The sequence below is a fragment of the Sorex fumeus genome, unplaced genomic scaffold (genome assembly GCF_029834395.1).
Source record: "Sorex fumeus unplaced genomic scaffold, SorFum_2.1 ptg000034l, whole genome shotgun sequence".
NCBI lineage: Eukaryota > Metazoa > Chordata > Mammalia > Eulipotyphla > Soricidae > Sorex > Sorex fumeus.
This window is the reverse complement of record NW_026606091.1, coordinates 11,855,896-11,879,096: the sequence shown is the minus strand read 5'-3', so window position 1 is coordinate 11,879,096 and position 23,201 is coordinate 11,855,896. Positions and strand designations below refer to the sequence as shown.

Sequence of the window (23,201 nt, the reverse complement as noted above, 5' to 3'; positions counted from 1 at the left end):
AGCTTGCCGGGCTCTCCGAGAGGGGCGGAGGAATCGAACTCGGGTCGGCCATGTTGGCCGCTTGTAAGGCGAACGCCCTACCCGCTGTGCTAAGTTTAAAAAGTTTTGGAGCCATACCCAGGTGCTCAGGGCTTATTCCTGGCACTGCACTGCACTAAGGGATCACCCTGGCCATGCTTAGGGGACCACATAGGATATAGAGGACCAAACCTCAGTCAGCATCATGTAAGGCAAGTGCCCTCCCCGCTGTACAATCTTTCCAGCCCCACATAGTGTTCACTTCATTTTGGGAGTTGAAAAAGAAAAGGTCACTATGAAACGCCTACATGTGTTTCAGAAATAAATGGCCAGTAATGAGGCACAAGAAATTTATATTGCTTGTCAATATATGATTGATAGCAACACAAATGTACTCATTTAAGCAGTATGAAAAACAGTTAGTGGACCCAGAAAAGTACCTCTGTAACTTGTGGGGAACTGTAGTATCTGAAGAAAGCAAAAAAAAAAATTTGCTATGATGAGGGGGAAGAGGCTCCCAAGCGATGCTTAGGAAGTCTGAAGGTCACTTTTGGTGATACTTGGCTAAGCAGGCAGAAAGGATAGTCCAGTGCTTGGACTTCGCCATGCCAAGTTACTTAGGCCCACCTTCGCTAAGGGCTGCAAGGACCACTATGGTGATGCTGGGGAACTTCCCAGAATACACTTGGGAGATACTGGGGAGAAGCCTACATTTCTGCCCTAACATCCTCAGCATCTACTGAGAATGAAGGAAAGCAAGAGTGAAGATATATTACTTGAGTGAGAAAAATCCTGAGTTACAAAGTCAGAGAAACGTTCATATCCATTAGGTCTTGATGAATCACTAATGTACAAATGGAATCAAAATGACTGTAGGAGAATCCAAGAGACATAATCCCATGGAAGTCACAGAGCTCAGTATTAATGCTGGTAGGTAACGGGTTTATTGTTTACAACTAGCAGCTTCTTATCTTAAAGGCAATCTCAGACTTCACAGACTCTTTAAACAGATAAAAGATACATCATGAAAGGACCTTGTAACAGACTACAGTGAAAAAAGAAAAGTAATTCTGTGGAAAACAAAGATTTTTCTGTGCTAGATAATAAAACTCATTCCTACAAAATTAACTATAAAAAACATTAAAAAGCAAGCTTCTATTTTCTTTATTAAAACATAAAAATCACCAACTCACATAAGATAGTTCAACTCATAAAGTAGAATCAGAAAGCCAAATATTAAAAAAAATAACACACCATAATGTGTGTATAGTCTTTTATATAGTTTAACTTTTAAGACTAGCTCAGTTTTAAACAATCAGATTTTAAGTTGTTGCAAAATCCAAGTACTCGCACATGTCCTTAATGATCCTTTTTAAACTAAAGATGAACTCTAACCTTTTATTCCTATCAATATGTTAAATTTTGCTTACCAGAAACACTGTGTTCAAAAACTAGATTTAAGTCCATTTTTATTTTAAAAACAATTTTGGTATTTGATTATTTTCATTGTTGAAAAAATCTGAAGACACAAAAATACAAAGAAAATTAAAATTTATCCAGCATATCTCCTCAAATGTAATAGAATTATATTTGTTCTTTCCTAGTCTTTTGTACATGTAGGTAGGTTTTTAAAATAAAATTAAGTTTTGTAAAAAATGCTTATATATTCCTTTTTAGTTCATGTTACAGATCAACCAATTTTCTTTTAGGGCATTTACATGATATAAAAACATGAATTTTTGTCATCTGCTTCAACTTCTAATTAGAGTTAAGCCATAATTTACCTCATTTTTTTATATTCAGATTGTTATATTTGCTGTGACAACTAACATATTTAGCATTCTTCTTTATACATTAGTCTATATACTCTATCAAAAATCTTTAAGAGATGTAACTAACACAAAGTATTTAAGTATTTTTAAGCCCTTAGATACGTTCCTAAATTGGGTGCCTAAATTTACAGTCATACCTTTTTCATACTTCTTCACAGGAAGACAACAGGAAACTAGATGCTACCTCCCAGTCTTTATTGGTACAAATTTAAATAGGGAAAGGGTTAATGGTGTGGTCCTGTTTTTTTTCTAAAGAGTAAGAATTTTCTCACATGATTACCAGTCTTTTGCTTTCCAATTTGTTTTGTTGTTGTTGAAGCAGTCCAAGTTTTTTAGAAAGCATTTCTGATAACTTGTCTTATCATGTTTTCTTCCTTCACGGACAAGGGCCTGGAAGCTGCATGTCTTTTCCATGGTTTTTGAAGCTAAGCAGAAATTCCCGATGTGACCGGAATTAGGAAGTCCTCTTGTTTTTTTCTGAGGAAGCATGCTAGTTTAATGTCTTGGTGATAAAACAGAAAACTGGGCCATGTTCTGAAAGAAAGTAGGCAGAAACGACAATTAACCAAGCATGTCCTATAAGCAGTAAGTTTTAAGCCTGTGTGAGCAAGATCTTAAGAAAAGTGCCATGTTCCTTGAGTCTGTGATGTCAAAAGCTTGTTTAATAAGCACTCCAGGTCATAATCTGGAGAGCTTGTTAATAATAAGCTTCGATGTTACAGACTCAAGGAACATGCACATGTTGGGGTGACCTACCTCTAGTGATTTCCAGAGCTTATACGTACTGTGGAGGAGGTGGGGTTGCTCTGGGTAGTGTGTTGTCTGTATGTATGCAGATTATGTGCTACAGAAACTAAATTGGGGCTTCTGCATGCAAAATACATATCCCAAACCAGGACCAGATTTTTAAAGAAACTCTTCAGGGGCTGGAGCAATAGCACAGCAGATAGGGCGCTTGCCTTGATTGCAGCCAACCTAGGTTCGATTCCCAGCATCCCATATGGTTCCCCGAGCACCGCCAGGAGTAATTCCTGAGTCCATGAACCAGGAGTAACTCCTGTGCATCGCCAGGTATGACCCAAAAAGCAAAAAAAAAAAAAAAAAAAAGAAAAAACTCTTCAGAGGAGCTCTGATAGTAAATCTGGTATAGCACTTGCCTTGGCTGACCCAGGTTCAATCGCTGGTATCCAGTATGGTCATCTGAGCTTATCCGGGGTAATTCCTGAGTGCAGAGCCAGGAGTAACCCCTAAACACCCTTTGTTTGTTTGCCACAATAAACAAAGCAAAACAAATAAACTCCTGCATGCTCCTTTCATAAAGGTAAGATTCAAAATGCTTAGCTCAGAGGATTGTTCTGATTTCCTTTTCTTTTTGGGTCACAGCTGGTGATGCACAGGGGTTACTCTGGCTTTGCACTAATAAATGAGTGGTGCTCGGGGGACCACATGGAATGCTGGGAATTGAACTCGGATTGGCTGTGTGCAAGGCAAATGCCCTACCCGTGGCGCCCCAGCCCCTGTTCTGATTTTCATTTTATCTTCATTTCTTTGAAGACATTTTATATATTAATCCCTAGCCTGGATTGTTGGTTACGCAACCTGTATCTGTTCCCTTATCCTGCTAAAAAAATAATCGCTGAGATCTTAATATGATAGAATCTCCCAATAGGAAAAGATCTTAATCACAGCAAGATTTATACATCTTTGCAAATACAAGTTTAACATGGCAGGTAATTCCACTATGTGCATTTCTGAAATGAATGAGATATTTTCCAGAGCTGAGGACTGAAAACATTTCCCAGAATTAGGGCTTATTAGTATGATTTTCCTTAATACCACAAAGTGGAGAAGATGACTGTAAACCCCCTTTTTTATTTTTAATTAAATCAGCATGAGATAACAATTACAAAGTTGTTCATGATTGGGTTTCAGTCATACAATGTTCCAACACTGATCCCTTCACCAGTGCACATTTCCCATGACCAATATTCCCATTTACCCTCCCACCACACCTCCATCCTGTCTGTATGGCAGGCACTTGCTTCTCCCTCTCTCACTCCTTTTGGGGTTTGCCATACAGATACTGAGAGATCATGTTTGTTCCTTTACCTATTTTCACGACTGTCCCTTTTGTCTGGAGCATCACTGCTTCAATTCTTCTCCTTAGCATCCAATGAATGTTTTGTGCACAGAGCCGTTGGGAAAATGATCTATATAATGTCGGTCAGTGGAAGAGCACATGGCTTACAAGTATGAAGTACTGGCCTTGATCCCCATCATTATCCAAATTCAAATCCGAACAATATACAAAACTACACATTTTTTCATATGCTTCCACATGCTTCAGAGAAGGAGGAAATGCTGATTTTTAACATCTAAGCAATTTTACTTAAAACTAAACTGAAATAGTAAGTGCACTGTTTGCTAACTGGCTAGCAACGCTAGCCTCTACAGCAGCAAAAGGATGAGTCACATTTCCTGCAAATCAACTGTGCTTATTTAGACCAGCGACATTCATGCTGCCCTGTTGAACTATACTTAGCCAAATGAGACTGTTTCCAGTTCCAACTTTCTTCAACTCTTAGAATTTATTTCATGTAGTCCACTGCCTTCCCCTCCCCTGGCAGCACTGTGAATTGAAACCAGGGCCTTGGATATGCGAACTATATATGACCCCTGAGCCACATATCTCTGACCTCTATTACTGTCCTCTCCCTACGATTACTAAAAAGATTAACTATTTCAATGGCAATGAAAAATTTGATGGGGAAACGGGTTATCACTTACTTTCATTTCATTTCATTTCATCATCCTGTTATTCGTCGATTGCCTCGAGCAGGCCCCAGTAACATCTCTTTCATCCTAGCCCTGAGATTATATTCAAGGCTCTTTAGGAGAATGAGACCCATCATTGTTACTGGTATTTGGCATATTTGGTACGCCACAGGGAGTTTGCCAGACTCTGCCCTGTGGGCAGGCTACATTTGATAGCCTGCAAGTTTGTCCAAAGTAGGAATGAGATAATAAGATGTCATAAAAAGATGTCCTGATAAGATGTTGCGCGGCCGCGTATGTCACGCGGTTCCAGGAGCTGGATTTTATAGTCTCTGAGTCTTGGCCGTTGATGGGATTACACGGCGCCAGGGGACCAGGTGGTGAGTGTGTCCGAGATCTCCAAGCCTACTCGGATTGGAGTCGAGCATCCTCCACCCAGATCCTCCAAATTCCAGTAGGCGGGGGTCACACCCACCATCACTTACTTATTACAGAAAATTTCTCTCTTAAATATCCGGGCTACAGAAAACTAAGAGATGTGTTCTCCTACTCCTAATGAACTTTAAGTCTAATAGAAATATGTCAGATTCCATGATTTTTGACTCAGTCACCTTAGTTACAGTGATGTGCTGGAGCTTCGCGTACCAGTTTGCAAGTACGCAAAGTATCTCTCAATTTGTGTATGTTGGTATCTTGAAAATGCCCATGGAGGCTGGAGTGATAGTACAGCAGGTAGGGCGTTTGCCTTGCACGTGGCCAACTGGGTTTGATTCCCAGCATCCCATATGGTTCCCTGAGCATCACCAGGTGTGACCCAAAAAGGAAAAAACAAAAAACACAAAAAACAACAAAAAAAAAGCCCACGTTAGAGCATTTATATTCTGTAAATGGCAAACTCAACTCCCATCTGCAATCGTTATTTATAGACACATTTACACTGTTTCTTCAACACCCTGATTAGTGACCTTCATTCCTGGGCTCCTCGAGGGTAATTCATGGAGTGAACCTTCAGAGCAACCTTCCAATTCTTCTCCCAACCACTGGTGTAAGATGCCAGATAGTGATGCATTAGACAATCTAAGGGTAAGCTGCCATGTCGATGTGGGATGATTTTTTTTATTAGAGGAAGTTTATCAAGAATACCAAATGCCACATCATGCAAATCTGAGCTGTTTAAACCAGCACACATTACACTTTGGAAAATAGTACTTGAGACGAAAAGCTAGCAAACTGAAACTCAACCCATGTTTATCACTAGTTAAAAACAGTGGAAGCAGACATCCCTAGAAACTATTTTGGTATGTCAGTATTTTGCCTTAAAGACTGCCAACCTTTTACATAGATCTACCAAAGAGGAAGAGAGCTCTGTGAACAATGGAAGACACGTGCAGAATAAGCACCGTCAATGTTCTAAATAAGATTTGGGAGTTTCATGGGAAGGGGGGCGTTTCGGTCCGCCCTTCACGCCCTACCAAGGCCACCAGTTGCCCCCCACTAGCAGCTCTCCAGCACGGCCACGTCTCCAGAGCACAGAAACCAATTTCTTAACTATCTGACTTTCAGTAGAAATACTTCCAGGGTCAATAAGTAAAATAGCAGAAATCCAAAACAAACATATAATTCTTGAACCCAGCTGTAGAAAGCAAATCACTTCACAATGCTTTTTCAGCATGTCTGATGGGGGGGGGGGGGTAAACTCTAAATAATAGTGGTGAATCTTTTATTGAAACAATGAATCTAATCAAAGCAGATAGAGTGTTAACTAGAATTCATCTACCCCACAGGGACTGGGAGGGGTGGGGGGTGAGGTTTTATTGGGGTTCTTCATGGTAAAAAATAAGTTTTGGTAAAGGGAAATGTGTTTGATATTTGCATGACTGAGACCTAAACCTGAAAGCTTTGTAACCTTTCCCACGGTGATTCAATAAATAAATAAATAAATAAATAATAAAAAAAAAGATTTGGGAGTTTACTGCAGGGCAGGAGAAAATGAAGAGTTTTCCAGACGAGGTAATAATAAAGTGTCAAAGTTTCATCTGATATTCTGCTGTCTTACATTACTAGTCAGAATTAAAAAAAAGGTTGCACAAATTTCACAAGTGTTCAGTGTGGTAGTAAATGCCATGAAAATTTGTGGAAAATATAAAGTACATGTTGAGATGGATGAAGGGTGAAATGCAAATAAGATAAAAAGTAGCTAAGGGTCTCTGAGCTGTCTGTATGCAGATGGAGGAAGATACTTACCTTTAGGTTATGAAGGGTTTCTGACCATTCCATGGACCCTATCTGAGGTATGGTAGTGAGGAGTAAACTTTTGGCTTTATTGGCATTTTCTTTCAGAGTCTTTAAGACCCGGTCCACTGAAACCTAGAGAAACAGTAGCACACAAATGTTACCAATGAAAAATCTCATTACTTTTTATATCCCACTACTTTCTGTATAACATTTTCGTAAGTTTCTACTTGATCTGTGAAGACAACTGACTCCTATTTAATCCACTAAGCCCAAGTTCTACATTTTTATCATGATGGTCTTGATCCCATGGGAGAGATATTGAAGAACACATCTCTGAAAAGGACCACTGGTTTTCGGCCATGTCTGATAAACTCTCTCAGATGTATGTATAATGGGCTAATAACAACTAGAAAGATGAAGCTATTTTCCTGATGTTCTTAGAATCAATTCTAGCTTGAATCTGTTGCTATATTGGATAACCAATCAGTAAGCATAAATCTCTGTAGAGAAGTCTTCTAGCTAATTAAGAAAAAAGAAATGAAATCAAAGTATCGCCATTTTCACAGCTCCTAAATGGATGGGTGCTACATCATTAAACCAAACCAAATAAACTGTAGCACTGTCCTCCCATTGTTCATCGATTTGCTCGAGCGGGCACCTGTAACATCTCACAACAAATTGAGACTTATTACTGTTTTTGGCATATCAAATACATCATGGGGAGCTTGCCAGGCTTTGCCGTGAGGGCAAGATACTCTTGGTTGCTTGCCAGGCTCTTCGAGAGGGGCGGAGGAATCAAACCTGGGTCAGCTGCGTACAAGGCAAATAATGCCCTACCTGCTGTGCTATCACTCCAGCCCTAGCGCCGGTATTAAGTGGTCTTAAGGGAAAGTAAGAGGGAAGACTGAAGATGACTCTAACTGGTTAGCTAACTAGGCAGTAAGCTAACAAGGCAATGATAGAGCAATCCAGAATTCAGTGAAAAAGATAAAACCATCCTGTTGAAGAGAAAACAAGCTGGAAGATGCCTAAAGGATCGAGATCAGTTTCTTGAGACTGTTCTCTGCTTTCTAGTGATGGGAACTAAGAAGAATCTTACACACATACTCAAGCAGTGTAATCTGTAATCATATATTACAGAGATGTTTGTGAAATAAATAAACAACCAAATAAACAACGAACTTTATTGTGCTTCCTGGTAGCACTGTCACTGTAGTACTGTCTTTTTGTTGTTCATCGATTTGCTCAAGCAGGCCCAGTAACGTCTCCATCGTGAGACTTGTTGTTACTGTTTTTGGCATATCAAATACGCCACAGGGAGCTTGCCAGGCTCTCCGAGAGGGACGGAGGAAACGAACCCAGGCCAGCCACGTGCAAGGCAAATGCCCTACCTGCTGTGCTATTGCTCCAATTAAGGAATCATTGCTGGAAATCAACAATAATTTGGTTATGTTAGATATTTCCCAGTGGATATAATTATGGGTTATAATAGGTACATTGTGAGGGTCTGGGCAATACTACACCAGGCAGAGCATTTGCCTTGCATTCAAGCCAACCTGGGTTCAATCACTAGCATCTCAAATGGACCCCCAAGCACCAGTAGAAGTGATTCTTTTTTTTGTTTTGTTTTGTTTTGGGTCACACCCAGCAATGCACAGGTACTACTCCTGGCTCATGCACTCAGGAATTACTCCTGGTGGTGCTCGGGGGACCATATCGGATGCTGGGAATTGAACCCAGGTCGGCCGTGTGCAAGGCAAACACCGTACCCACTGTGCTACTGCTCCGGCCCCACCAGTAGGAGTGATTCTAGAGTGCCGATCCAAGAGTAAATCCTGAACTTGGGTGTGGTCCAAAAACTAACTAAACAAAAAAATTGAAAAAAAAAAAAAGATATATAGTGATAATGGCTGAAGCCAGATTTTGGCTTCACAAAAGCTTGTATTATTATAAACTTTTGTAACATATGACCAAAACAGAAAAATAGAAAAAAAATAAAAAGTTGTGAATAGAAAATAGAAAATCAGAGATAGTGTACTGGCCATGTTCTGCTATGTTTTTAAGAAATCCCAGATTTAGGGGCACAACGATTACATCTTTCTTTTATAGACTCTTCCCACAAACAGTAACATGCGTTTAGAACCATAAAATACTGATCAGCAGCCAGGTGTAGGGATAAGACTAATTAAAGCAAAGTCTTTCCAAGGAAGAGTCACGAAGGAATCAGGAAATTTACCTTCCATGTTGGATATACTCACAATGGGATACTATGCAGTCAAAAGGAATGAAGAAATAAAGCAATCTGATGCAACTTGGATGGAACTGGAGGCTATTAAGCAAAGTCAAGAAGAAGACAGAAACAGAGTAATCTGTTTTTATGATGACATGACAAGGGAATTGCAAGGTCAAAATCTTGGCCTTAGATTACAGAAATGAAAAGACCAGTGAAGGAGAGAAATGAGTGGAGGTTTGGAGGGGGAGGTGGGAGTCAAAACAGGTGGCAGGAGGTAACAGGGGCAAGAACGTATGCCTGAAACTCTACTACAGAAAAGGGAGGGAGGGAGGGAGGGAGGGAGGAAGGAAGGAAGGAAGGAAGGAAGGAAGGAAGGAAGGAAGGAAGGAAGGAAGGAAGGAAGGCAGGCACGCAGGCACGCAGGCAGGCAGGCAGGCCAGAGCAATAGTACAGTGGGTAGGGCATCTGCCTTGTATGTATCTGACCCAGGTTCTAACCCTGGCACCCCCTATGGTATCTTGAGTCTCACCAAAAATAATAATCCCTGATCACAGGGCCAGAAGTGAGCCCTACAACAAAACAAAAACAAACAAAATTTCACTTTCTATTTACTCTTCCCTGCCCTTCTTGGGTGATCCATGCGGCGACCCTAAGTGTCCTTCTTTACAAACTCCTTTTTGTCTCTCTTCTTCCCCAATCATTATAGCTATCACTTGACAACCAATGGATGCTTTTACCACACTGCTCTGCACGTGTCATCCAGATTAATCCTCCCAGTAGACCCCCAGGGTCAGAACTGTAACTGCACAACTCACATGGTCTACCCACAAGCCCTGGCTCCATTCTACAGAAGAGCAGAACATGCCTGGAGTCTCACATGAATGAGGTAACAGGCATGTGTAAGGACCTGGGCTACACAACTGATCGAAAGCACAAGCACACACAGTGGCTGAGGTGCCAAATTTACCTAGGCCTTCCTGTGCCATCTGTCATTATTTACATTCATGCTTTACCACTCAAACATGGTTAAGTTCCTCTGCATTGAACTGAGTTAGATCTAAATGAGTTCCAAACATCCTGTGGTCCACGAACGGAAAGTCCCGTGTGCTCTGCAGAGTCTGACCATCTAAACATGTCACTAAATGAGCAGAATGCCACAGCAGTGAGCAGTGTATGTAGTTGTGGGAAGGGTCTATAAAAGAAAGACTTAATCATTGTGCCCCTAAATCTTGGGTTTCTTCAAAGCATAGCAGAGCGTGGCCATGTCACCTCTCCTAAATGTGTTCATACACCTGTATTTTCTTGCTGACTCCAGAATTTCCTATGAAGTAGAAGTATCTCTTCAACCCACGAGGCTGAGCACTCTGTACATAACCAAAGTTGCCAAATCAGATTGTGTCACGATCTGCAAATCTCTTACAAAGAAAGCATCCCAGCATGCAGTGTAGTATATTATAGCAGAAAGCAAGGGTAAGGCATTGTTGCACACTAAGCAACAGCGTTCACCTGTAGCTTAAGCTCCACAAAGGTGGGTACTAACAGCAGAAATTTCTCCCCATTTTAGGGTATCTGCCTTGCCTAGGGTATCCAACCCGGCCTCAATTCCTCTGTCCCTCTTGGAGAGCCCAGCAAGCTACCCGTGACGTATTCAATATTCCAAAACACAGTAACAAGTCTCACAATGGTGACGTTACTGGGCCCACTCGAGCAAATCGATGAACAACGGGAGGACAGTGACAGTGACAGGCAACAGGACAGTGACGGGCAACAGGACAGTGATAGGCAACAGGACACCTGCTCTGAGATGGTGGTTGAGTCGTTCCCTGCTCCATCCATGTCCCCTCTCCTAAATGTATTCATATCCCTACATTTCTTGCTGACTTCAACATTCCTTGACTTTAGTTTTGTCCATCTCTCTGAATTAGGAGATATATAACCAGATAGATGAAAAGGAGACTTGACTCGAATTCAAGTCGTAAATTTAAGGGGCCGTGATTTGAACATTTACAAATTCTGAGGCAACGGGGCAGGAGAGTTAGTTCAGGGGTTAAAGTGCTTGCCTTTCATGTTAGATCCCACCTGGTTCAGTCCCCTGTACTACATGTGGTTCTCATAACACCACCAGGAGTGATCCCTGAATGCAGAACCAGGAGGAAGCAGCGAGCACTGCTAGGGCTGGCACCAAACACCAAAATGAAATCTTAGAAATTATGAGACCAGAGTTTGGAAATGTGAATAGTTAGGAAGCTTAATCATATTATCTTTCCTGCATAAAGTCTCTCTCACTAACCTCCAACTGAACCCCCTCCCCCGCCCTCCACTTGGTCTCCAAGGCCACTCCATCCTTTCTACTCTCCTTCTGATCAGATTCATCTTTCCTGGCACACTTAAGTACAGAAGGCTTCCTAGATTTCAAATATTTGGTTCTGTCACATGATTATGTATGCCTGCATATCACACCTCATTATCACTCCGGGTTTTGCTTAAGCTTTCTCCTATCCCCGAAACACTGAATATTGGCTCGTCTTATACCAAGCATTTAGCTATGGTAGGTTAAATAGGTAAATACGAAGAGAGTCCTTTTACCAAGAAGAAAAAATAGTTTTTCCCTCTGGAAACAAACCTACTACTATAAACTGTAATAGCTCAAAGAAATTATGACCGAAAGATTCTTTCATCCTTTAGAATAAGGACTTTTTTATCCTTAGAATGTGATTCCCATCCCATTTGTATGCCTACGACACACTTGTTTGATCGAGATCCTGGATAAGACTTCCCTCCCTTCATCCTCCTTTTTCAAGTAAAACTGTTTTTATTGAGAGAAATTTAGAGAGAGATGTGATGGGAGAGAAAGAAAGGACTTGGTGTTCAAGAGAGAACACAGACTTCTCCAGAGTGGAAAAAGTTAAATGTCCTTTTTTAAAACTTTTTTTTTGCTCTATCTTCCATGGAAACCATGGAAAGTATTGGGCAATACCTAACACAATGCATTTAAACAAAATGTTGGCTTCATAGTCTGGTAGAATAGCACTTTCTGGAACTACCACAACAGAAAGTCAGACATTCTTTAAGTGGCGCTTAAAAACACCTGGAGACTCAGGCTGGCATTAAAGCTCAGACGTGAAATCCACCTACCGCCTCCTCATGCTCCTTCCAGCAATCGTAATCTGTTGCCATGGCAATACTCGCATAGCAAATTCCAGCCTCCTTAGCAAGAACCACTTCCGGAACAGTGGTCATATTGATCACATCTGCTCCCCAGGTTCGGAACATGAAGCTTTCTGCCCGGGAGCTGAAACGAGGTCCCTCAATTGTAATCATTGTCCCTTTTGAGTGGCACCGGAGTCCAAGCTTTTTGGCAGTTTCTATGAGGACCTAGAAAAGAACCACAGACTTAAAACACAGAAATATAAGTACAGCTTAAAAATCTTACTTCCCCCGATGTTCGATAAATTTAGAATGATTTTTATGATAAATGCCTCTACCAGTAGACCAAGAGAACCTGGGCAACAGTAGGAGAGTTTTTATTAGAATCCTCATGCACTCAAGAAATCCTCAGGGGGCCAGAAAGATGGTTCAATGGAATACACAAACAGCTGCACATGAGAGAGGCTGAGGCTTGATCTCCAGCACCACATGGTCACTCAAGCATGCCAGGAGTGAGTAAACCCCCAGCACTGCCAGGTGTGGCCCCAAAACAAAAGAAAATAAACAAAATAACCACCCCAAACCCTGGGAACCAAAAAATCCTCTGATCCTCCAGTCCGTGGCACACACTAAGAACAGATGGTGAGCTTTATCTAAGTACCAGAAGTTTGTTTACACACTTTAATCTCGCTTCTTAACAGCTTGAAGAGGTGAGGCTGGGCTGTGAATACGGACTTGTCTTGACTCAACCTCTAAGGCTAAGCTAAGGTGCTGCTCATCATGGAGCAATCCTTAAAGAGATGAGCTGGAAACAATTTCTAAGCTCCTCAAAAATTCTTATTGCTTTTTTTTTAAAATACAAAACCCGAAGAAAGAAAGTAAAGTATTTTTTGGTGGGGGAGGGAGGTGTAAAGTATGTTTTTTTGCCAACCGGTGGCCCTCCCAGGCCAGAAGGTAAACAGATGAAGTCTGTGTGTTGCTGTTCTTCTTATTATTTTGTCCGGGAATAAACTTATTTTAGCATGTTTGCTAGCGAAGCAAAATGTTCAGGTTTTTAAAAAATTATTTAAAAACCTGTTCATTTGGGTCTAGAACTCTAAGTTCAGTTCTTGGGTACCACACGAGTAAAGTTTGATTTTGTCCAGTGTTTAATTAGTAACACATATTTAAACTTCAGTTTATTAATTCATTTTTTCTTAGACTGCATCTCAGTATTTCTTTTAATAAATTTTTATAAAACCTTTAAAACCTACTTAGTACAGTTGAAAAATCTTCTAACCTTCGTAATGTCTTAGTAAAAAAAAACAAACTGTAAAATGAATACTGATTAAATGAAGTAATGGATACATAGGACCAATTGTGTCAGACACCTGTACACACTAGCTATAAAAAAAAAAATAAACTTGTCCCTTTTTTGGCCACACCCAGTGCTGCCTTAAGAGCTATGCCTGGCTCTGTGTTTTGCTTCGGGTAACTCCTGGCAGTGCTTAGAGGCCTTAGGTGGTGCCAGGGATAGAATTTGGGTCGGCTGCATGCACCTTACTTCCTGTACTATCTCTGGCCTGCTTTAACAAAACACTTTCAATAATACTATCTTTTAACAATACACACAGGTAGTTTCTACACATGTTTGTCAAATAATTGGCAAAGGTTCTTAGAACTATATATTTATATGTGTACATTGACTCAAAGTCAATAGAAGGCTTCACTCTAGGCCAGTCTTGCTTCCACATGTCTGAGCCAGATAAGAAAATCAACCCTATTTCCTTAAAAACAACTTATACTTTACCATGGCAGAGAACCAAGAATCTTAATAAGAGTTGGGCAACTCCAAATTTAGAACCACGAGTAGCCAAAGACAACGAACAGTTGAGATTACATCATGCTTCGTTATCTTCTATTTGCTGAAAATAAGATTAACCTTAATCAAAACCACTCCTCTCTCCCCACAATTTCTTTTTCAAAACTTCAAGAGTCCAGTACTGCCTTCATTAAATGTTAAAAAATTCCAAATAGCCAAGGGTACATCTCCATCTAACCTCAGGGCTCCTCTAGAGATGTTTGGAGGAAAATCATAAAAGCCCAGTGACAATGGCTTGCACCATGTGAGTCCCCACCAGCACCCATGGAGGGGGGGAGGCCATGATGGATGGGTGGAGTGGGGCATGGTAGGGAGCGAGGCTAAGGGATGTGGTCCGACAGTGACAGACTCTTGGATTTTGTCAGAGAACTGACACTTTGTACTCTCAGTAGATAACAGATAACAGAGCAGAAATTAAAATTACAGCCCAAGAAAGTTCAAGGTCTGAAGCTAAGATGACCTCATTTCCCTGTCTTGAGTAATCATTGTGGAACTCCTGAATCTACTGCTATCCTTGAAAAGTGTCTTAGCAACATTAGATCACCAGGCTAAATATAACTAATGTGTAAGAATGTTCAGGAGTGCATTTTAGATGATCTAAAACAACTTTTCAAAAACAGGTTAACACTTGCACAAGGTACAGAAAATAACACTGCCCTGTGACAAATTTCTTTCCCCTGAAGGAAAACCACTGTTATCATTTTTTTTCAGACCAACTTTCCAGAAATACCTTACTTCCAGATGGATCTCTTTATACACATGAATATTATATAAAAACCATCACACACCTTACTTACCACTTGACAATCCATCGGTCTACTTCCTCATCAGTTCACAAAAGGTCATATGGAGGTCAGCAGTTTCAGTGGTAGCTCACCAAGGGGCAGTACCACGGAATCTTTGCATTTCATGACAATGTTTGAACATCTCTTTCACAGTCATAAGATCATGTCATAACCGAAAGACTTGATTTTTGTATTTTCTCTAACTGCTGTCTTCTCCAGGACTCTCTTAGTCTTTATACAAGGGAGTGACTCTGGCACATGCTCATAGGACTTTATGCGGTGCTGGGTATTAGAACCAGGGTTAGGCAGATGCAAGGCAAGTGTCTTAATTTCTGTTTTATTTCTCTGGCCTGACTCTTAATTTTTAACTGTTCAAATTGGGTTCCCTAGGTAATTTTCATTGACCCATTTACAAATGATTAAGAGTAGAGAGGTATTACATTAGCAAAGGGTAACGGCTGCTTATACAATTGGCACTGTCACAGTCCTCCTATTGTTCATCGATTTGCTCGAGCAGGCCCAGTAATGTCTCCATTGGAGACTTTGTTGTTACTGTGTTTGGCATATCGAATACATCACAGGGAGCTTGCCAGGCTCTGCCGTGCGGGCGAGATACTCTCGGTAGCTTGCCGGGCTCTCCGAGAGGGGCGGAGGAATCGAACTCGGGTCGGCCGTGTTGGCTGCGTGCAAGGCAAACGCCCTACCGCTGTGCTATCGCTCCAGCCCATACAATTGGCATATGAATCAAATCAGAGGGAATAAAGAATCATGTGCTTAGCCATGGTTTTTTTTTTGGGGGGGGGGCAGACATACCTGGCAATTCTCAGGGGTTACTTTGGCTCTGCACTCAGGAATCACTTCTGGCAGTGCTCAGGGGACCATATGGGATTTTGGAGATCGAACCCAGGTTGGCCACATGCAAGGCAATACAGTGCAAGGCAATCCACTGAACAATCTTTCTGGCACTATTAATTAGCCAATTACTCTTAACTCTAGACACCTTCCCAAGTGCTGATGATTTTATTTTGGCACACCTTCCAGAAAGATTACAAACCTCTCTTGTTTTGGGACAGAACGGCTCAGCCATTGGAATGTGGCACACGCCTCTCGTACAAGAATGACTCCCATCGTAAAAGGTCTGAGGCCTTGTAGTGGTCCTGTAAAAATAAAAGGTTCCTTTAGGAAAAAATTCTTTAGAGGCTAATGAATCACCCCGATCAAGGGCTAACAGCATTGATCCTCACGCCAGAATCAGCAATCCTGGGTACAGTGAAGTCAGTGGGTAGGTTTAGTGTCGGGGCTGGGAGACAGCTTAGGTGGCAGGATGCATGTGTATGTATCCTGAATAAGGTCCCCAACATGTCCTCTGCCAGCTGCTACCCAGCACTTCCCAGGGATTTTCCGAGGGACCCCAAAACCCACCAGCCTCAGCACTGTCGGCCAAGCTCAGGTCCTTACTCAAAATAAAACAAAAGCAGCTTCCGGGAAGTGTTTGGGTTGGCTCGCTCTGAGGCAGCATGCTTTCTACAATGGTAACTGAAGCTCTGTGCTGGGGGAGCTGTGACAGGTCAACACACTGGACTGCATGTGGGACTCCACTGCAGGTCAGGAGGGCAGGTAACTCAAAGCTTCCAATTGCTGGAAATGGAGAGAACTGTATAGCAAACCCTATTTAAATCCATCACCTAGAATCAATAGCTTCCAAGTTTCATCAAACTTGTTTCATCTGATGGAGTTTCCACAGTTGCAAATCCTGGATGTCACCATTTCATCCCTACTTATACATGGCCAAAAATATGTGGACTATTTTCTACAGTAATGTTATTAAATCAGGTAAAGATAATATGAATTTTCCAGCATTGGCTAATATTATAGACTTTAAGCAAATATTCCTGACATCCTAAAAAATCTTAAAAACCTGCTTTATTAGTTTTCAGCCTAAACTTGTATTTTATGGCCCAGGTCTCTAAATTGAAACTCTTGCCCACCACCAACGTTTTTCATGCTTTGGACCCACTAAAGGAAGCATCAGTTTGTGCAGATATATTTTAAGATTCTCTCTCTCTCTCTCTCTCTCTCTCTCTCTCTCTCTCTCTCTCTTCTGCTTTTTGGGTCACACCCGGCGATGCACAGGGGTTACTCCTGGCTTTGCACTCAGGAGTCACTCCTGGCGGTGCTCAGGGTACCATACGGGATGCTGGAAATCGAACCCGGGTCGGCTGCGTGCAAGGCAAATGCCCTACCCGCTGTGCTATTGCTCCAGCCCCTTAGTTTAACATTTTAAGTAAACCATCTTTTTAATGTGTGTGTTGGGGGTTAGGAAGATGTGGTGGTGGTGGTGATGGCATTTGGGCCACACCGGCTAAGCTCCGGGCTTACTCCGGGCTTTGTGCTCAGGGATCACTCCTGGCTGTATTCTGAGGTCCATATATAAAGCTGGGAATAAAACTTGGTTGGCTTTGTGCAAAGCAAGCACTTGGGCTGCTGGTCTAGCTTTCTGGCTCAAGTAAAACACCTTATAATCTACAAAAAAGGCTAAAAAGAATCCAGTGTCAAGTCACCCAGGAAATTCTTATTTCTCACCAGACCTTTCAAGAAAAATCACTTTCTATGAAACCATGATATTTGCATATAAGTGGATCAACATGGAGAGCATCATGCTAAGTGAAATGAGTCAAAAAGAGCGGGACAGACACAGAACGACTGCACCCATTTGTGGAATATAAAGTAACATAATAGAAGGATAACACATAAGGATAGTAGAGATAAAAGCCAGGAGGGTGGCCCTATGGCTTGGAAGCCGATCTCCTGTGCTGGGGGAAAAGGCAGGTGGGATGGAGATGAGACCACGAAGCAAATGATGGTTGGAGGGATCACTTGGGATGGTAGATGCGTGATGAAAGTAGGCTAAGATCAAATATGACAGCTGCTTAGTGCCTATGCTGCAAACCATAACACCCAAAACGAGAGAGAGAGAGACAAAGAGAGAGAGAGGAGAGAGAGAGAGAAGGAATGTGTCTGCCACAGAGGGGGGTGTGGGAAGGGGTAGGGTTGGCAGGAGGGGCACTGGGAACATTGGAGGTGGAGAAAGGGCACTGGTGGAGGGATGGGTACTCGAACGTAAGTCTGTAACTGTATCTCATGATGATTCATTAAAAAAGGGGAAAAAAAAAGAATCATGACTTTCTGCGTCATTATGCGTCTGACTGAAAGTCGAACTCACAAGTAATAATGTCTTTCCTACAGAGGGGAGGTGGTGGTGGTGGGGCAACTGACAGGAAAAGGCAGATGGTATAAGCAAGACTTCCAGGACAGTATGGAGAAGAGCCCAAGAGTGCTAAAGCAGCGGGCAGTTCTACCTACCCTAATGCTACTATTCACAGGCTGTCGTGCAGTGACATGTCGACAATGGCGTGCACCCCTGGTGGCTCACGCTTTAAACTGGCTTCATTATCACAAACTGCCATGCCAGTGTCAACATATCATACTGTGATCCTAGTGCTGGTGCTGATCCAGATGTTGGTGCTCTGGAGAAATGAAAACCATGTCACTGCTCCTCCCAACCCCTTTTGTCAGATCTAACCCAGGGAGAGTTGAAGTGCAGGTCAATCGACTGTCCCAGTCTGTACAAACATTTTCTGTCAAACTGGTCAATAATCAGTGCTTCATACTCCATCTCTGGAGGGTTTTCAGCCTTCAGTGAGTTATTAGCAATTCCACCACCAACAGTAGCTGTGATTCAGAAAGAAATTAGGGCCACGAAACCCTTCAATGGCTCTATTCCAACAGACTCCACGCCATAGAAGTTTCCTTCCTAATTACCTCTGCCTCCATCTTTTTCTTTTAGGCTCAATAGTCCTCTTTGTTCTGAACTCTCTGTCTGACCCTAAAACATACATGCTATAATAAAGGCCCTTCTGTTGATCATCTATTTGCTCGAGCGGGCCCAGTAACGTCTCCATTGGAGACTTTTGTTGTTACTGTGTTTGGCATCTCGAATACGTCACGGGGAGCTTGCCAGGCTCTGCCATGCGGGCGAGATACTCTCGGTAGCTTGCCGGGCTCTCCGAGAGGGGCGGAGGAATCGAACTCGGGTCGGCCATGTTGGCTGCATGCAAGGCAATCGCCCTACTGCTGTGCTATCGTTCCAGCATTATACATGCTGTAATGTTATGTTGTATACAGGTAACACTCATGCCAGTTTTAACTTCTCTCAAGTGGAACACTTTACATTTTTCTTTTTAAAGCTTCCTAACTATCAATTATGCATCTGATAAAGACCTGCCACATCTTTCTGATTGTCCATTGTCCCATCCAGGATTCCCAGTGAAAGAGGGTACATTCTGGCAGAGAAATATGACTTTTATCATCCAAGGACTAAGATCTGCAGCACTCCTATATAAGGGACAAGTTCTTTTTAAAAACACAAGCAAAAATAAACTCCACTTCAGCATCCTCCAGAGATGGAGGAATCAACTCCATATATATCAACTGGGTCTCACGCTAGATGTAAAATATTAGTGTTGATCAGTCTCACGCTAGATGTAAAATATTAGTGTTGATCTGTCCCTGTAGAAGAGCATCGTGAGGATTCAGTCATCCATGGTGCTTAGAAACACTCAATAGCTCAGATGTGAATCTGGGCCTGGGACAGAATTAAGAGTTGGACCCACAAGATGCGGTGGCTGAGGAAGTAGGTATTCAGAACACCCAATATTGTAAGAGGCCAAGTAAAGGGGCAAGAAATGAGAATCTCGCCACCACCACTGTCTCCCCTTAAAAAAGAACCCCCAACAAACTTAATGTTATTAATAGTTCCAGAGTTATACTATCAAGATCCTAAACCAAAAGGTTCAGATGAGAAGCACCAATCCTTCAAACTGCCCACTTATCTGGTCTTCTGCACATTCTGGGCTCTTTAAGGATCTAAACAAACCATTACAAATGTAAATTCTTCCACACAGTATAAATGATGAGTCACGCTTTCTGCTGAAATCAGATCAACACCAGTGAAATGTACAATTCTTTCAGGAATAATTCTATTATAAAAGTCTGCATACATTTTTGTTTGTATGGTGCCCCACCTGGCTGTGCCCAGGGTACGATGTTGGCGGTGCTAGACGTATCATATGAGGTGCTGGATATTTCATGCATGCAAGGCAAATGCCTCAACTCTTGTAGGATCTTTCTATGTCCTAGAAATATGCAAGATTGTCACTGCTCCTGTCCTCCCTGAGGTTTTCTGTTAGAGAAGTGAGAGTGTTTACCACTCAGAGGAAGCCAGAAGTAAAACCTGTCAGTCACGTAATGAGGACTGTTGACAGGGAACCTGGACATACCAACTCATGCCCAAATGCTAGAGAAAAGAGTTTTATAAACAGAACAGCTATTCACATGTGCATGACATGGCAACAATATAGAAAATAAAAATTTTGTTTTTTAAAGGCCCAATCTTTAATTGTTCTTTTCTATTGTTATGGGATTTGTTTCAAATTTAAACTGAAAAATTAAAAAAAAAAAAATATATATATATATAGCTTTTTGGGTCACACCCAGCAATGCTCAGGGGTTATTTTTGGCTCTGCACTCAGAAATTACTCCTGGCAGTGCTTGGGGGACCATATGCGATGCCAGGACACACCCAGTGATGCTCAGGCTTTATTCCTGGCTCCGCACTCAGGAATTAGAGCCACTCAGGAATTACTCCTGGTGGTGCTTAGGGGACCATATGGGATGCCGGGGATCAAACCCAGGTTGGCCACATGCAAGGCAAACGCCCTCCCCGCTGTGCTATCGCTCCGGCCCCTGAAAAATATTTTTAAGGCACTGTGATTTACCATGTTATTCATGACTGAGTTTCAGGCATACAATGTTCCAACACCAAACCCTTCACCAGTGTCCCAGGTTCTCTCCCACCTACCAGACTGTCTCTAAGTCCGTTGACAGACACTTTTTTACATTCTTCCCCCTAGTCCCCCACCCTCCACCCCTTGCAGGCTACTTAAGGCCTATTCTCTCAGTTTCTGTTGCCTCTGGGCAACTGTTAAGGAATGGTAGCTTTTATATCTGAATTTGCACTTACTGAACTTTTGTGCGGCCTTGAGCATATTAATCTTCCTGGAATCTTTCTTTGTAAGGAAAGTACGAACAGTCTTTCCACTGTCACCTTGCTTAAGTATGAAAACAGGTTGCAAAAACTGCCAGCTGTTAACATCCTGATACTCAGATACAATAACATCTTGGTTTCGCATGTCAAATGTTTGCCTCTGGGGACAAATTCTTAATTGCTGCCAAGCTACTGTATTTACTGCCATGAGCACCAATGAGGTAAAGATTCATTAGCTGGCACCCAGTACTCATTCCAATGGCCTTACACGCAGAGAGAGGGGAAGGGGAGCTCACTGGAAGAGAACTACAGATGGCTTAAGGGAAGAAACTTGCCTGTTGCAGTGCCTCAGTGAGCACTTTTCCCTAACCCAGGGGTCTCTTAATGAAGTGTGTGCTTCCTTCCAGGAAGGAAAAATGGAATCTATTCTTGAACCTGGGGTTAAAGTTTGCCTCAGAGGATGCTCAACTAGACCAGGCCCTGCCAGGGGGCTGTGGCCCTGAGGAACAGGAAAGCTCACATACCTCTTGAAGCAACCTGAAGCCAAGAACAGAGTCCAGGAGGGGAGGCTCTATCCTAGTGATCTGTGCAAGAGGCTGGTGGAATGCCCCCACCCCAAACACACCCACATCCTAAAGCCTAGAACCTGTGAATATATTCCCTTTATATGTTAAGGGGAAAGTGAGGCTGCAGATGAAATTAAAATTGCCCACTTGCTGACCTTATGTTCACTGTTACTGTCACGGTCCTCCCGTTGTTCATCGATTTTCTCGAGCGGGCCCGGTAACATCTCCATCATGAGACTTTGCTGTTACTGTTTTTGCCATATGGAATACATCATGGGTAGCCTGCCAGGCTTTGCGTTACGGGTGAGATACTCTCGGTAACTTCCTGGGCAATCCGAGAAGGGCGGAGGAATCGAACTTGGGTCAGCCATGTTGGCCGCTTGCAAGGCAAATGCCCTATTCACTATGCTATCGCTCTAGCAAAAAGATTTTTCTGGATAATCCAGGTGAGCCTGAAGGTCAGCACAGGTTGACACCTGGAAGAGGGAGGTGAAAGGGCCGGGTCTGGAGGATGCAGGGTGAGGACTTGGCACGTCCAAGCTGACCATAAGTCACAGAACAAAGAGGGCAAAGGGCAAGGAAATGAATTCTCCTGAGTGTCCAATAGAGAATGCGGTCCTCTAACACTTGATCCAGACCCATTGAGATCCATGTGAGGCTCTTAACAGAATCAATCCCGTGTTGTTTAAACCACTTTTTTTTTTTATTGCTTTTTGGGTCACGCCCGGCGATGCTCAGGGGTTACTCCTGGCGGTGCTCAGGGGACCATATGGGATGCTGGGATTCGAACCTGGGTTGGCTGCGTGCAAGGCAAATGCCCTACCCGCTGTGCTATCGCTCCAGCCCCTAAACCACTTCTTTTCAATCTTCCTACACCCAAGGACAGCACTGGTGTGCACCAGTCTGCTGTCTGACATACCAGTTTATGTTGCTGAGTTTTCCTACGAGTGCTAGCATTTGTTGGAGCAGAGACAGGGGGGAAAAAAGTGATAGAGCCAACCCTGTTATGGTTTCTGTAATAGCAAGACAAACAGATGTTGAAGGCCTATTCTTAACTTTTTTGGGGGGAGTGGGGTGCGGTGGGGGGACACGAGGGGGGTATAGGTATGGGTGTTTTCCAAACCTGGAAGTGTTAAGGGTTTGTTCCTGACAGGGCTTGAGGGACTGTATGGGGTGCTGTGGACTGAACCCAGGTCAGCCATGTGCAAGGCAAGTGCCCTACTTCCTGTACTCTTCCTGTACTATCTCTGCAGCCTTGGTCCCCAACTCTTGCTGCAGCCAATAACCCTTCCAGCTAAGCAGGGGACTGCTAATGTCGCCTCCTATTAGCATGGGAAACCTACTAGTCAACCGAAAATAGACCTTGCCGGCTGCCTTTAACACCCACTCATTAGCTGGGTCTCTTGGGGTTAGTATCTCTGCTTGCCTACACCCCAGTTTTTGCTTATTTAAAGCTCAAAGTCAGGACTTTGTTAATTTTTTTTCCAGTGAAATGCTGAGAGTAGCGCACAAGATGAAGAGAAATACTTGGTCCACAGTAGAATTACAGGTTATTGCTCTGTGGTAGCTTCCAACTACTGCACATATTAATAACCCTCTACAATGAAAACACCAAGTCAATGAATTTCCTAGCAGAACAGGCA

At 42.6% G+C, this 23,201-nt stretch overlaps 1 protein-coding gene across 1 annotated transcript in view; it reads right to left on the bottom strand.

Annotated features, from left to right (window-relative positions):
• Positions 1–1,166: 1,166 nt before the first annotated feature.
• Positions 1,167–23,201, bottom strand: part of MTAP (methylthioadenosine phosphorylase) — a 54,356-nt gene continuing 32,321 nt past the window's right edge. The window contains exons 5-8 of the mRNA XM_056117107.1: positions 15,941–16,043; positions 12,229–12,468; positions 6,870–6,992; positions 1,167–2,384 (exon numbers count right to left, since the gene is read on the bottom strand). Of these exons, the coding sequence (XP_055973082.1) occupies positions 2,346–2,384; positions 6,870–6,992; positions 12,229–12,468; positions 15,941–16,043 (505 nt within the window). The 3' untranslated portion in view covers positions 1,167–2,345. The remainder of the gene's footprint in view (positions 2,385–6,869; positions 6,993–12,228; positions 12,469–15,940; positions 16,044–23,201) is intronic.